This window comes from Chaetura pelagica, unplaced genomic scaffold (genome assembly GCF_000747805.2).
Source record: "Chaetura pelagica isolate M959 unplaced genomic scaffold, ChaPel_1.0 scaffold344, whole genome shotgun sequence".
NCBI classification, from domain to species: Eukaryota; Metazoa; Chordata; class Aves; order Apodiformes; family Apodidae; genus Chaetura; species Chaetura pelagica.
This window is the reverse complement of record NW_009953098.1, coordinates 1103317-1118656: the sequence shown is the minus strand read 5'-3', so window position 1 is coordinate 1118656 and position 15340 is coordinate 1103317. Positions and strand designations below refer to the sequence as shown.

Here is a 15340-nt window from a genome sequence, read left to right as displayed (position 1 = left end):
GGCGGGGCGGGAACAGCGCGGGCTGCGGGGTCACAGGGAGTGGGGGGCCTGAGAGTTGGGGGGTCCGGCCTGGAGAGCTCAGGGCACCTCCCAGTGCCTGAAGGGGCTCAGGAAGGCTGGGGAGGGGCTTTTCATCACAGAGGGCAGGGTTGTGCTTTTAAACTGAGAGAGGGGAGATTTAGGTTGGGCATCAGGAGGAAATTCTTCACCACGAGGGCAGGAAGGCGCTGGAACAGGTTGCTCAGGGAGGCTGTTGATGCCCCTCCCTGGAGGTGTTGAAGGGCAGGTTGGATGAGGCTTGTGCAGCCTGGTCTGGTGGGAGGTGTCCCTGCCCATGCAGGGATATTGGATCCTGATGATCTCTAAGGTCCCTTCCAACCTTTGATCATTCTGTGGTTCTATAATAACTAAACCGGTTCTTGGCACCTTATCACTTGCAGGAAGCACAGATGACTGGTAGCTTCCAAAACCAGTTTGCTGATGGTGGGAGGCAGTAATGGAGGTCAATCCAATAGAGACAAATACAGAATTCTCATTACTGAGCTCCACGAGGAGTCTTGTCAGCCCCTGTTCTGAGGAACACTGAGCCACAACTGGGGACCAGGAACTGTTGCAAAGGTGAGAAGAGGGGGACGTTTTTCAGAATTCACTTGGGAGTCTTTTTTGCAGGGAGAAGCTTTGCCATGTGGACTATTTAATACACATTATGACATCTATACAGGCTTTGACAACATAACAGAAGACAAACACTTGTTTCCAAAAGTTCACTGAGCTAGATGCCCCCCTCGAGGGGCTGCAGCCATTCAGGTGAGAGTCCTTTGCCCAGGAATACACAGGGCTGGTTCTGAGTTGGTGGCTTTTTTATTTGGTTTTGAATTAACAAGTGATTAATAACTCCAGTTGGGGCATGGGAGATTAAATGCCTTTCAGAAAGTAAAGGAAATTCTGTATATTTTTGGGGTGACCTTGAGGTAATCTGTAAAGACCAGAGATTGTCTAACAAATGTGGCCAGTTGGTAGTTTCCTTTGTTCAGGGTGCACATCTGATAAGAAATAATTAGACATTCTTCAGGGCTCTAGGAGGAGGATTTTTCAGGATTTTTCCAGGTCTACATCTGTTTCCACAGCAAACTTAAAAAGGAAACTGGATAGACTGCATATGGACATCCATCATCAATTTTTATAGACATAATACATTTTACTGGAGTTTTAATATCTTTTCTCACAGCCACATTGTATTGAAGTTGAAATTTATGCGAGGCTGTTTCATGGAAGTGTTAAAATACCTCTTTTAAATGCCTGTGGCTATTAAGATATGGCCCAGTAGTGCTCAGATAGTTTCCATCCTCCATTCTGTCTTTCTCTGAAACTGCCCTGACATGACTCTGCCCACCTTAAGTGCAGTGTTTGAGCACAGGAGAAATATTTTCCCATCTGTCTCTCAAGAAAGAAATTTTTTAAAAAAATTTTTCTAGTCAAGACTCTTTTATTTCTCCAAATTTCAAAAAGTTTATTTTCATGAGTAATTAAGAAAATAAGGAAAGACTGAAACCAGACCCACATCAAGAAGAACAAACAAACTCAGAGGTAACACATGCTTCTTCAGACACTCTGTGATTTCACATACAACAGGGATTCAGGCTCTGGTGAAAAGGCTTCCCCCAACTCACCACAGCAGTTTGTGGGATGAACAGTGAGGTACATGGACACATTCAGATGCTCATCTATTGGCAATAACTGACAATTCTATAAAGTTGCAGTAGCTGTTGAATAAAGGGATTTTTTTTTTTTCTTGCTAGGCAATAGGGAGCATGATGCTATTTGCCAACAGCAGCCAGATATTTTGGAGTTCTCTGGGCAGTTCTGTTCCACATCCCCTCACCAGGGATCCTTACTCTCTGCCAAGAAGGATAAAGAGCTGCCATTGCCTTGTGTGAAGTAGGCAAAAAAATACTGTTTTCAGGCCACTGTCCCAGCTTTAGAGCCTCTGCAGAGTGTGGAAATTGAGGCAGATGGAAATAGTGCATTCCACGTTTTCCCTGGATAACCAGTTGAAAGGAAGGATGGGGCAGAGAGGCAACAAAGCCTGAGGGATCCCTTTATCAAACAACAAACAACACTTTGATGCTTGGTGGGTTCTTTCCCCCCTTGACTACGGAGAAGGACATGGATGGGGCAGCACAAGCCAGCACAGGGACATTCTGGATCTGTTCTGCCCTGCTGCTGTTGCCGAGACTGCCACGCAGAAGTGCATCCAGGCCAGGTTTCAAATGCCATGGGGGTGGGGGGGGCTGCTCAGGACTAATCTCCCCACGACAGCAGTGCTGACTTAGCATGACCACCTGCCCAAGACTTTGCCCACGCTCTCAGGCCCGTTTTGCAGCTCCTGCTGAGGCCGGAGCTACTCCAGCCAGGCTGCTGACTGTCTCCAAGCTCTCCTGGTTAAAGCTAGCTTGTGTTTTTCAACATTACAGGGCAGCAGCAAAAGCAAGACTACAGTGTAGACATCCCACGTGTCTCTCAGACTTGGAAGTGCAACTTTATTTAGACGGACAAAAAAATTATAAATAGGTAAATTAAAAAAAAACAAAACAAACCATTTTTCTGGGTGATTTTGGAGAGAGCTGCCCCGAGGGTCCGTATTTCTCACATGCACTCAACTAAGATACCTTCATTTTGCCTTTCTCAGGAGCTGCTGGTTGGATGAGTGGCTGCTCATCCCCATTCACCGACAGGACCCTCTTCTCGGGCGGCTGCTCCTCAGGCTGGCGGGCGATCAGCAGGCGGCAGGTGAGCAGGATCCCAAAGACCAGGGCGTGGGCGTAACGCTTGAGGGGATCCCCCACCAGCTGGTGGAAAAAGAGCACAGCCAGCACCAGGAGGAGGAGGAGAAAGTTGGCCACGTCTTTGGGGCGCCCGGGCACCAGTGTCATGACGATGCCACACGCCACTTCCAGGGCCCCGATGCTCTTGCGGAGAAGGATGGAGCTGATTCCCATCTTCTTCAGCATGGGCAGGGCCCGCACGTAGCTTTTATAGGCTCGCTTCTGCAATCAGGCAGGAACAGCAGAGAACACCACAGTGTGAGAACATAAAGGCAACATTTTCCACATAAATAGACTGCTGAGCAATATAACCCAAAGGTAACTTCATCATCACAGACCCCTCTGGCATAATATCCAATCACTACCCCCAAAGCGTCTGTTGGAGGGATATTAACACCATCAACATGCAGTTCCCCCTTTATCAGCTGTTGGAGACCAGTTCTACAACCTCTTCTAAGCTAGGGCCAAGCCAGATGTCCCTTCTCTTGAAATCTGAAGTTACAAGTGCTAAAATCAGCAACGCAGAACCGTGTTGTCAAAAGCAAGTCCTGCTCTCAAGAGGAGCTCATCCTTTAGAATTAAATAACACACCCAGTCCCTGCAAAGTCAAAGCACTGCAAGTGAAAACACAAACCTGCTGCTGCCTCAGAGCAATTCACAACATCCCAGTGTTTATAGGCAGTACTGTCTTAGCATGGAACTATATATCAAAGCTGATTCACCAATCCTATCCTGTGCTGACAAACCCTTATGATCCTTTCTCTCCTCAGATGAAAGCCAGCTGACATTTGACACCCTTTGCTCCCTGGGTTATACTGGATTTAGAAGCCATCTAAGTTGGAAGACTCTGCCTCCTTACACAGCAGCCTCATTGTTTCAGTGAAGAAACAATCTCTGTCCTTAGACATGTTCAAGTTCTTGCATTTGAACATCAACTGCTTGTGGACTTACTGTTTTGTTTCTTTTTCAATCAAACATTTAATATTTTTAAAAATTATTTTAATACAGCTCCTAGTTATTGGAGACACTGAAATTATTTCCACTTACACTTGAGTCTCCTGTCCCTGCAGATATTCTCACCATTGTGTTCAGTGCTTTTTAATCAGGAACAGAGAAATGGAAGCCAAATCTCAGTACAGAGTTGTTCAGCTCTCACAGGCACTGATAAGATTGTAGATACAAGTCCATGTGATTTTGGAAACCTGCAGAAACCAGGCATTTTGGAAACCAGGCAGACAGATTTTGGAAACCTGCATTTTGGAAACGATACAAGTCCATGTGATTTTGGAAACCTGCACTACAGGCAGACAGAACTTCTCCCACTTCTCTGTGGGTTTTGCTGCTTCCTTGCAAGACAAGCAGCCTCTTCACGTGTGGTTGAAAAATAATACAGCACTGCAGTTTTTGGTACTAAATAAGATATCATGACATTTATTCTAAGCGTATGTATTGTAAGGGTGCATTGTAAACCTTCAGTGAAAAAAAACTTTCCTCAGAAGAGACTATTTTTAAACTGTTGTGGAAAATACAGCTTTATAAAGAAATGTCTTAGCATATTCTGGTATTTTAATATACAAACTAGTGTGTCTGGGTTTTGCTGGATGAAAAACTGGAAGTTTGGTGTTTTAGGTAGATAACAAAGGTTGTCTATTTTTGGGGGCTTATTGATTGGCAAGATCAGGTTTTCAGTGTCTCCATTACATGTCAGACCACTCTGGTATGCAGCAGAGCAAAGGCAAGAAAGCCCAAGGAGCCATGTACGTGCTCCAACGTGGGCTATTAATAATGATGGTGCTGTGCAATATCTGAGTGCCTCTGCTTTCTCTTTTTAAAAACAGAAATCATTCCTACCTGTAGGCCTGACTCATGGTAAAGCAGAAAGGGACAAAGAAACAGAATATTTTACAGAGCAAGGATTTTGCAGTGCTTCTAAAGTCCCAGTGCTTTTTTCCCCTGCTCTTTATGTTGCAGAAGAGCTTTGTTTTCTGGACGTTTTAGTTTAGTTTCTTGCTCCCAAGTTACTTCTTGGTGATGGTTCTCTCTGAGATCTGGGCTGCAGAGCAGGCAGTGCCATTTGGGTGTTATTTGAGAGCTAAGGAAAAGCAGCTGGGCAGGTGGAGCAAAAGGAGAGAACAGAATGTGCTGGAAACTCTCAGCACTAATTTTTAAGGGGCACAAAAATTATACCAATGCGTTTCAGCCACTGTGATAAATATACCAGGGGTGTGGGGGAGGAGGGTGGCAGGAGAATAAACAAACACAGATGAGGAAGCAGAACGTGGCAGCCAGTCCCTTGCCTGCCTGCAGCTGGCAAGGCTCTGCAGCAGGCCCTGGGCAGAGAGGAGCACCAACTAGCTCACCAGCTGAGAAATGCACAGGATGACTCTGCCCTCCTCTCCTCACCCCCTTCCCATTACACAAGAGGAGGAGAGCCTCGTTTCCCAGAGTAAGGAGAATAAGGTGACTATTGATGATACCTTCTTCTGCCAGCTAAGAGTCTCAGAAGCGTTTTACGGTCATTAATTAATCCCTGCACAAGTTGGGTGACAGAGGGATAGTCAGGGTCATTTTCCTTCCTTTAAAGCACAGAATGTTGTGGATGATCATCTGGCTGCCAAAGCAGGCATTTGCTTTTCCTACCTGGAGTAGGTATTCTCCCAGGGATCAGCTGCACCTGCCCAGTACATTCCTGGCGCTTCTTCAGACCTTGCTTTCCCCAGACCCGTGTGTCTGTCCCCATCTTTCTGCAGGCATCAGTGTGCAGTGCTTACCCCATCCTCCTCCCCTCCTTGTCCTTAACCACAAAAGGTTTCTCCGTGGGTAGGCTCAGGCAGAGCCCAGGCAGCAGCTGCCAGGATATCCTCGCCACGGCATTTTGTTTATCTCCATGTCCATCAAAGAAGCAGACAGATAAGCTTCTTCCTGCTCCCTCCCATCGATCAGGGCTCCAGAGCCTGATACCCCCCCCACATCCCACTGCAAACACTGCTTCTGCTGCAAAGATTGAGGAGAGAAAGCCCTGAAAACGCATCTCCCTCCGTGCTGCTGTACTCACCATCTCGTTGTAGGCATCTCTGCTGAGCCGAGGGGTCAGTTTGATGGTTCCCATGAAGACGAAGAAGAGCCCCAGGGCCACCGAGAGGGCAATGATGGTGATAGTCCTGGGAGATGCCATGGAACGGGTCCTGGGAACCGGTCCTAGCGAGGCCTTCTTGATCTGGCTGCCAGCTAGGGCAGGAGGTAGTCAGTCACCATGGGAGGAGATGAGGAATAAAGCTGCAGCAGGGATGAGAGCGGGAGGGGGATTCAGCCTCCTCCTCTCAGCAGCCTCCGGGTCCTAATGCCCGGCAGCAGCTCCAGCTCCTGCTGAGCAAGGAGCATTCCCACTGCTCCCACCATTGCCATCCTGTTCCCTTGCACGTTGCATAAATTACCCACAGGAAGCCAAAACTGAGCCGGCTCGGGGGATGAAGGAGAGGCAGCCAAACGCACAGCGCGGTTCACACGTTATCAGGAGCAACCTGCTGTGGAGGAAAAGTGGTCAGAGGTCCCTGGGATGCAGGCAGCTTCCAGTTTCAGATGCTCAGACACTAGTGCACAGCAAACAACATCTTGCTTAATACATTTGCCCCAGAAAAGCAAAAAAATATTTGCCTTGCCTTTGTGGTGCTCCTGGAACCTGATGCCCAAAGGGGACAGTGAGGCTGCTGTGCCACCCTCCCCTGCTGCAGATAAAACCTGTCCTTTATGTTTAGCTCTCCAGAGACTAGTAGGAAGGTTCCTGATCCTCTATTTCTATTTTAAAGTCATTTTCTCTTCCCCTCTAATTTGCAACAAAATCCCTTTTGACAAAAGCATAGCCAGGCTAAGTAGAAATCCACTCAGATCTCACAGCAGGGAGCCAAGGTATAATTGTACAAAACAGAACTGCTGGAGAACTGCAGTCCTCACTATAAACTGAAAACAAGAGAATGAAACTGTGTGCAAAAATCTTACGCTCATGGGTAGTACAAGAGTGATGCTTCCCATGCCTGTCAGAAATCTCCCTAACACCCCCCTTTCTTGTGTGCTAAGACTCAAGTCCTAAGCCCGTGTATTTTAAGCCCCTATGACTTGAGAACTGGTGGTTGTGGTTATTTTTCCAAGCTCAGGGCTCCTCAGGACTGGAGTTAAAAGTCTGAAAAATACAGGCAGCTCTCACAGTTTCCTTGTGAGTTTATCAGCCTTGATTCACCCCCATCAGACAGGGAATGTAGAAATAAATTCTGACCAGGATAAACCAAAAGGTAACTTCAATACAACACAAAAGTAAGAATTAAAAAATAAAAAAGCCCTCAAAACAATATGGATTCACAAAACACAAGGAAATTGCTCACTCAGACCTACCTCCAGTAGCAACTCCATCTTCTGAATAGCTAGAGAGAACTTCACTAACACTGAGGTTCACAGCTTGCTAGTCAGTGAACATGGCAGGACAGACACAAATCACACACAACTTTTGGATTAGCTCTTGCAGAGCAACCTGATGAGGGACTAAGTTGGTGCTGCTGACATTTTCACAGGGCACTTCATATTTAGGTATCTGCAAGCATTAGCAGGGAAGGGGGAGGCACGTGTGGAAAGACACTGAAATGTGTTCTGTTTTAATTCATAGAAGAATCTTTCTCATTGCCTCCAACTTACCCACACAACTGATAGTGATTCAATGCTGGGTTTGGAAGTTTATACATTAAATATTTCCCTGACCCCAAAAGTCAAGGTTTTCCCAGTGAAGCATGAGTATTTCTAGTGCCTATGGTTTCTTCATAGAGAGTTCACTATCAGCTTGAAAAACATGACATATCCTTGAAGCAAGTGGGGAACTAATGGCATGAGGGTATTAAAAACACAGGGGATTTTAGTACTTTGTGTTCTCATGTTGATGGTGAAAACCCACAATGCTGGGCAGAGGGTATTTTCTAGCAGCCCAAGAAGAATTTTGCTAGGAAGGGTGATTAAATGCTACACAGAACCTTTTCAGCCCAGAAATCCCAGTGTTTCCTTACAGAACAGTGCAGTTAGGCAACCCAAAATAAGAGCAAAACCTAGATTATTTATTTATACCAACTTTCAAGGAAATAAGTTAAAATCCTAGCTACATCAACTCCAACCCTCAGGAGGGTAGCAAATTGCTTCCCAAGCTCTCAGGGCTGGCACAGCGGCCACCTCCTTGTCAGCGTGTGAACAGCAGCACCAGCTCACAATGAACAGTATGAGGAAACATGTCAAAGGGCACAGCCAACACGGGGACAAATGGCTCTCCTGCCAGCTTCTTCCCTGGGTCAGGTGGGCAGCACAGCCTGTGGAAAGCAAAGAGAGCATCCTTTAGACCAGCAGCCTTCCCACCATTGTTGGTAGCACAATAAGCACAGGGGATGCACTGAGGAGGCACCATGTCCTTAGCTAACATCCCTCAGTCTGCAGCCAATGCTGGCTGAGGTCTACAACCATCAATACTGAATCCCAAACTAGCTCTGGAAAACCTCACAGACAAGCTGAAGAGCCAGTAGCAGGTTTAAAGCTCCCTTTCTCACAAGCCATCCCAACTGGAAGACACTTAGTACCCACAGGAAATAATCCTCAGTTCTGTACGACCTTTGTTGCTTACCTGCAGACACTTGTATTACCTGCAAAAGGGGCCTGCCCCAGATATAAAGACTTAGATGTATGATTAACCCTAAGCTGGTGACTGATCCCCTTGGCTTCACTTACTTGGCCCAACCTTCCTGGAGTGAAACCTGTGGACTCTGTATCCCACATCCAGATGTGCCATGTTGTTGGGGAAGGGTGCACGATGCCATTAAAGCAACTTTGCATTACTTTATATTCCTTACTGGTGCACTACAGCATTTTGCTGGAACATAAACCCCAAAGAATACCTGCTACCTCAACCAGTGAGTGCAGCTTGCAGGTAAACCCAAAGTAATACAGAAGCATAAAGCATTGCTGACCATCCACTGACTAGTCCTGGATCACCTGCAGAACCTTCACCCAGTGAAATTCAGAGGGGAACAACAAAAAAAAAAGCCTCCCCAAGCCAAGGTCAGATATTTATGTCCTTGTCTGGACATAATGGGGTCTGTCAGTCACTAAGGTTAGTGGAAAGGCAGGTGCTCACTCCAGAAAGTTCCTCATGGCTTCACCCTCAGGCTTGCAGGAGATATAGAGCAGCCTTCGGATGGACTTGCAGTTTCGGATGGCTCGCACAACCCTGGGATCTGCAAAAACAAGATACCTTGCTTTCCCAGGCTCCCACCACCAATGTAAGCTCTCCAAAAGGAATGATGGTACAGCAAGTAACACAGAACTGCACTGAACTGTCAAAAATACAGGGGGAAAAAAGAATATACACATTTTGCCATGTTGCATCTCAGATGCAGGCTCCTGGGAGGCCAGGGATGTAACCCATGCTGCTAACAGCTCAGCCACTTTGGCAGGATAGAGCAGTGGGAAAATCCCTCTGCTTCCCAGGAAGAAGAATGAGATAAAAATTGTTACTTAATTAATCAGAGGCTTAACCTTCCACACACACTATGAGCCAGCATCTGGGCACCAGGACCAGTTTGGGACATCCCAGTACACACTAGAGTGAGTCCAGTGGAGACCACTAAGATGGTTAGAGGGCTGGGGCACAGAATGCATGAGGAGAGCGTGAGGGCTGGGGTTACTCAGCCTAGGGAAGAGAAGGTGAGCAAGGATCTATTTGCTATCTTCAGGGGCCTCAGGAGGGTTTACAGAGAAGCCAGAGCCAGAATCTTCTCAGAGCGGAATGAGAAGAGGACGACAGGCCATAGATGCACTGCAGAAAGGGGAAATTCTGATTAAATATATTATGGAAAATAATTTCAGGAGAGAGCATCCACCCTTGGACACACTCAAACCTCAACTGGGATTTACTGCCCTATACAACTGCAACCTTATACAACTCTAAAGCTGGCCTTGCTTTTGTTGGGAGGTTGCACAACAGAACTCCAGAGGCTCCTTCTCAATAACTCTGTGAGCCTATGAAAGATGGTAAAAAGATTAGAGCTGTCTGCTTTAAAGAGAAAGCATGATATAGGTACTGAAAACAGCAGGGATTTTAGCTGCTGTCAGCAACACGGTAAGGAACTAGAGACTAAGCAGGCAGAGGGACTGGAGCAAGTAGAACAGGTTTCGCAGAACTTGTTCAAAATCCTGTTTTCAGGATGAAAATAAATAGCATATTCTCTCACGGAGCCCAGCCCGAGACGGGTTCACCACAGCAACAAGGGGTCGGGCATCCTCCCACGATGACAGGAGTTGTGGTAACACAGCCTCTGCCTTCCCACTGTGAAACTCACAGTTCAAAATCCCTGTGAAGCAAAAAGCAACCCCATGAACTGAGCAGTCTCACCAGACATTGGGTAGAGCATGAGGTATCACATGGAGGTAACTTGTTAGGATCCCTCTGCCCACTTCTGCTTCTGACTTTTCAGCAGTTAGGTTTAAATTTTCAGCCATGGTGAGTCTGAACTCACCATTGAATGCTGCATTCCACCTGGCATCCTCTACTGCCTTCTCCACAACCTCAATACCAATAATCTTGGACACTTGGCGAGCCAGAGAGAGACCAATTGTGCCTGGAAACAAGGGATACAAAGACATTTTGTACATCCATGCTGAAGAGACAAGCTTTTGCAGAGTGAGGATCATTGTTGGCACACAAAGCTTCAGCCCTGGTGGCCACTGCTCACCTGTTCCACAGCAGATGTCAAGGAGGACAGTGTCCCCACCAGCCTGACACAGCTCCCCGACTGCCTGGTACAGAACTTCTGCTCCACTCGTGTTTACTTGGAAAAAGGCATCTGGAGAGATGCGGAATTTCAGGCTGAGCAGTTCTTCAAAGATGTGTGGCTCTCCATGAAGGAGCTGGAAGGGGGACTGCTGGTGGGAGCAGCGTGTCATGGTGCTAGCAGAGCACACAAAAACCAGCTGTTAGAAGGCAACACATTTCCATTCCTGGGATGCTCATGTGCAGGGGATGATGGTTCTCCCCCCATCAACTTTTATTTCATGTGAGTCTTTCAACAGGATCAAATAATTCCAGTTCTTTGTAAGGCATCTGTAACTTGCACAGCCTAGAATTTATTAAAAGGATCAAAATAACTTCACAGAAGGCAACAGCCCTGGGGTCTATTCCCCAGTTTTGCTGCTGATGTGATTTACTGTCTCAGGAAAGGCACTGTAGGATTTTTTCTTTAGTTTAATTTCCTTTTTTTTTTTTACCTTGGCTCATAACTCCCACATAGTAGAGCCACAGTGTACTCAAGTATTTCAGGTCTGGAATAACCAAAATACGTGGCCACCTTAAAACCACACCTGCAAGAGGCATCCAAACCTCTCCTGTTCTCTTGCAGCACTCCCTGAACTGGTAGAATTTGAATTTAATTGGAAGGGGGGAGAAAAAGGGTGGCTTTGTTTCCACTCTTCCCCTGTGTGAGGACATATACCTCTCTTGGAAATAAAGTGAAGTCAAGGCACAGACTGTTCCAGGTCCAGATGTGAAGAACTCCTTAAGCAGTGCTTTCTGAGTAGACAGTGCCTCCTGCCAAGAGCAAGGAAAACAAGGCTGTGTGGGCAATCTGGTGGGACACTCCTCCCCAGCAAAACACCCAGCAAGCTCAGTTCAGCGCCAGACCTGATGTGGCTCTTCCCAGGGGGCCCTGTCCTCCTTGTGCTCACCTGGCCCAGCTCCTGGGGGTGGAAGGTGATGATCCCCATGGTGTGGCCACAGCTGGTGGTGCGAACCACAAGTTCTCGCCAGTGTCCTCCTTTGTGGAAGAGGATGCAGGGGTCCAGGGAGGAGCGACGGATGAACTCCTCGTAGCACTGAGCAGAGGGGAAATGGCACTTGGAGGACAGTGAAGACAGCTGCTGTTGTCTTAGAATAACCCTGTGCACCCCAAAAAAAGTGGCCCTTCCACCAGTGTCATGTGTTTTTCTGTTTGGTTTCAATACACTGAGTGAAAGCTCTAAGTTACTGGAAGACAACATGTTTTAATTTAAATTTGTGATTCTTAAGTATTTTAATAGATTGGAAGGAATTCATTGTCACTTCATTAACTTCATTCTTTGACACATTACAGGCTGCAACAGTAACACAGAAGTTTTAATAAAATATGCATCCATCAACCAGAGTCAGGCTTGAAACTTTTCAGAACATAAAAAAGGACTTGAAAAGCCAGTGTAAAGTGTAAATAAAATCAGAATGTTTTCCCAAGAGTCATGGCAGTCCCTCTATTCCACAGTCCAGGGACAGACACGACATTTATTTACCTGGGCTACTTGTTTGTGTTTTGAGGGTATGTTCTTCATGTGGTCAGCTTTCACACAGACAATATTCCTTGCTGGAGAGAGACAGACAGGTATTTCATTGTTTTGTTTCAGGGCACATAAACCACTGTAGCATCTGACACAATAAACTGTGGAGATGCCTTTCACCTGAACTCCCCCACTGTACAACAACAAGAAGAAAAATAAATAAATAAATAAATAATTGTATCTAAATGCCCCAGTAAGTCCTGTGATGTTCTGGGTACCCACAGTCTGCAGGATCTGCCAGAATTCCCTTTGCCAGTGATTACTGTCACCGCCCTCCGTGAAGGGGTTGGAGCTGCAGGAGCTTTTCCGGTGTCCCAGAGCACCTCCCGAGCTCCCCTGGGCTGCCCTTACGCTGAGGCAGCCGGAGCAGCCGGCGGGTTTCTGACCGGGCAGCGGTGCGGGCTGGCGGCAGCAGAGCAGCTCAGCCCGCCTGCAGGGCCGCGTTCCCGCTTCGCTTTGGGTGCTCAGCTCCTGCCGCCGGGGGTAAACCGCATCGCTGCAGTTACCGTTGCGGTGGGAAAAGCGCAGCCACCCCAGCGCCTGCTGCTGCGGGTGCCGAGCAGCGAAACCCGGGGCTGGAGGCGCGGGCAGGTCACCCCGAGCAGCTGGCAAGGAGCTCTCGGCTCGTGTCTCTGCTGCACAAACCCAAACGGCCTCACGTCCCAGCGCCCCGATGCTGCTCTGCTGCCCGCGGGGACACACACCCCTCCGGGCTCTCCTGCGCAGGAAACGAGCTTGGAAAAGGGCTGCCCCTGGCTGGGGGGGTTTCTCTTGGCAGCCCCCAGGCCCGGGCTGTCACAGCAGAGCTGGCCCCGACCCGGCCCACCCGGCAGGTTCCTGCCCAGCTCCTTGTCCTGCACTGACCTCTGCCAGTTCCCACGTACAGCCCCACGGTCTTGGGGTTCCCGTCTGGTCCTCGGTTCACAGAGAAAGTAGATTTGTTTCTGTAGCCATGGGTGATGGGCTGAGGGAGAAGGAAAAGGAAAGCCCTGGGTTACAAGGAAAAGTAACGGAGAAAAGCCAGAACCCAGCCTGGTTGTTGTGTTGGCAGCACGGGAACACACCCATGGACGTGTCACAGGCTGCAGAAGCAGAAGGACTCACCGAAGGGACCACAGGCTGGAGAGGACAGCAGAGTCCACCTGCTTTCCGTGCACCTGTGCCCAGCTCCTCAAGATGAGATGCCAGTGTCTGCAAAACCCTCCTCTGGCTTTCATACTTCACCTGCAGAGGAGTCCTGAGCCAGAAACACTCTCATAGGACCACACGATGGTGGGCAGATCTTAATCACCCACCTCTGTGAAGGCCAACAAGAGGGAATACTGCAAAGGGGATATAGCCCCAGAGGAACTCTGCCTTTCTCATCACTGCAGCTGCTTAGAGCAATGGGGAAGGAGGAAAATCCCATGGGCCCCAAGGTCTGACCTGGAGCATTTGGTCCAACCTGAAGCCCCAGTGAACCAGCTGTCCTGCACTGGACAGGATCCTCTGCTTAGAGCAATGGGGAAGGAGGAAAATCCTGTATCCATGGGCCCCAAGGTCAGACCTGGTCTGACCTCTAGCAGGAGGGTTGAACTAGATGATCTCCAGAGGTCCCTTCCAACCCCTACCATTCTGTGCTTCTGTGAAGTTCCCATCCTCTGTGCTGTTGGTGATCACACACACCACACACAGGGAACCTCCTGGTTCTGTCCTTCCCAGTAACTGAAGAATCAAAGCAGCAGGAAGTGGGGCTGAAGAGTTTACAGCATTAAGTGACCAAGATGCTGGGGGCTGTTGCTCACAGGTGATAGGAAACAAGACAAAGTCCACATAAGCACATCATACCTGCAGCTGCTCTTGGTAGGGAAGTCTCCACAGTGGAGTCACTGCATTTGCTAACCTGCAAAGCACAACATCACAGTCCTGCCCAGAGCTGCTAGTGCCATAACATCCACACCAGCTGCTTCATGGGCAGGACCATCCCAGTATGGGCTCTGCACCAGAGCTGGCTGTCAACATCCAAACCCCCTTCTCACAGCACCTTCTTGGTGCAGAACACTTGTCACTGAAATAGGGGCCCAGGAACCACAATGACCCAGCTCTCCAGGTGACAGGCTGAGCCTTGGGTAGAATGACCAGTGGTGTCTGTGTGTCCTGAGTACCCCAGACATCTTTCTGATCCTCCTTTAGAGGACAGGAACAGTGTTTCCCCTGCCCAGGGACCCAGAGAAGAGCTGCTGAGCCCTGTGTGAGATCTGACTCCAGGTTGGTAAAGCCAGGGAATGAGTATTCACATGTTGCTGGGGCTAGAGGGGGCAAAAAAAACAAAGTGAAGAGAAAAGGGGAGGAAACAGATCATGCTGTAGCTAAAAAAACACAACAAGGCTGATTAAAAAAAAAAAAAAAAGAGTAAGGGGTGAGGTGGATTTTATCCATAACTGTCCATCAACTACTGAGCCACTAAACCCATGGAGATCTGCACCCACAGCTCAGTAAGCTGCTCTTAATACTTACTGGGATTTTTGGAGCTGCTTCCAAAGCACCCAGTGCCAACTACATTCAAAGAACTGCAAATCAAATGGACTGTTCCCTTTTGCTTGCTTTATGGCAACTGTTCTGCTCCTTATCCCCTACCCTTAGACCTCTTAATTTGTCTTTGCCATTATTCCTAACCCCAGGCCAAGCTGCAGGGAAGCCAGCAGGGCCCTGGCTCCTCTAATCTTACCCTGGGTGGAAGCGAAAACCCCAACCCTCTGCTCTGACCACTTCAGGTGCTTGGTGCTTTGCAGGAGCACTTGGTCACTTTGGAAAAGCCATACCTGTCCTCCCAGGAGGAACCTGGCAGGTTGCAACCCTCCGTGGACTTTTTCTTCTCCTTCCACTTTGCTGCTGCCTTCTTCTCTGTCAGCCGATTGCGGCCACGGCCGGGCAGGCTGCTCAGGGGAGCTCTCGAAGGGTAAAAGTGCCGGCACGGCAGCCTCAAAGCTCGGGACAGAGCCATGGTGGGCAGGAGAGGGGCTGCAGCCCCGCAGGCAGCACAGCGAGCCCGCCGCGGCCACGCACCTGCGGACGGGTTGGGAAAACCACCAGAAAATAAACCGCTGAGTTTAAAAAGCGGGGCTCCGGTCCCGGGCCGCAGCTTCACCGGCCCC

At 48.5% G+C, this 15340-nt stretch overlaps 2 protein-coding genes across 2 annotated transcripts; both read right to left on the bottom strand.

Annotated features, from left to right (window-relative positions):
* Nucleotides 1-2496: 2496 nt before the first annotated feature.
* Nucleotides 2497-6177, bottom strand: TMEM35 (transmembrane protein 35). The gene is made up of 2 exons (XM_009997072.1): nucleotides 5881-6177; nucleotides 2497-3047 (listed from the first exon to the last, which is right to left on the bottom strand). The coding sequence occupies exons 1-2, from the start codon at nucleotides 5998-6000 to the stop codon at nucleotides 2661-2663; spliced, it is 507 nt and encodes a 168-aa protein (XP_009995374.1). The 5' UTR covers nucleotides 6001-6177; the 3' UTR covers nucleotides 2497-2660.
* A 1860-nt stretch (nucleotides 6178-8037) lies between these two features.
* On the bottom strand, nucleotides 8038-15189 carry TRMT2B (tRNA methyltransferase 2 homolog B (S. cerevisiae)). The gene is made up of 12 exons (XM_009997070.1): nucleotides 15008-15189; nucleotides 14034-14088; nucleotides 13311-13430; nucleotides 13071-13170; nucleotides 12162-12232; nucleotides 11568-11714; nucleotides 11336-11430; nucleotides 10580-10794; nucleotides 10364-10465; nucleotides 10079-10198; nucleotides 8983-9082; nucleotides 8038-8164 (listed from the first exon to the last, which is right to left on the bottom strand). The coding sequence occupies exons 1-12, from the start codon at nucleotides 15187-15189 to the stop codon at nucleotides 8038-8040; spliced, it is 1434 nt and encodes a 477-aa protein (XP_009995372.1).
* Nucleotides 15190-15340: the final 151 nt, after the last annotated feature.

Coding starts and splice junctions, on each gene's coding strand:
- TRMT2B (XM_009997070.1), bottom strand. CDS start 15,189: ATGGCTCTGTCCCGAGCTTTGAGGCTGCCGTGCCGGCACTTTTACCCT. Junction 14,089..15,007: donor GGTTCCTCCTGGGAGGACAG/GTATGGCTTTTC, acceptor TGTGCTTTGCAG/GTTAGCAAATGCAGTGACTC. Junction 11,431..11,567: donor ACCCCCAGGAGCTGGGCCAG/GTGAGCACAAGG, acceptor TGCTCTTGGCAG/GAGGCACTGTCTACTCAGAA.
- TMEM35 (XM_009997072.1), bottom strand. CDS start 6,000: ATGGCATCTCCCAGGACTATCACCATCATTGCCCTCTCGGTGGCCCTG. Junction 3,048..5,880: donor GAGATGCCTACAACGAGATG/GTGAGTACAGCA, acceptor GCCTGATTGCAG/AAGCGAGCCTATAAAAGCTA.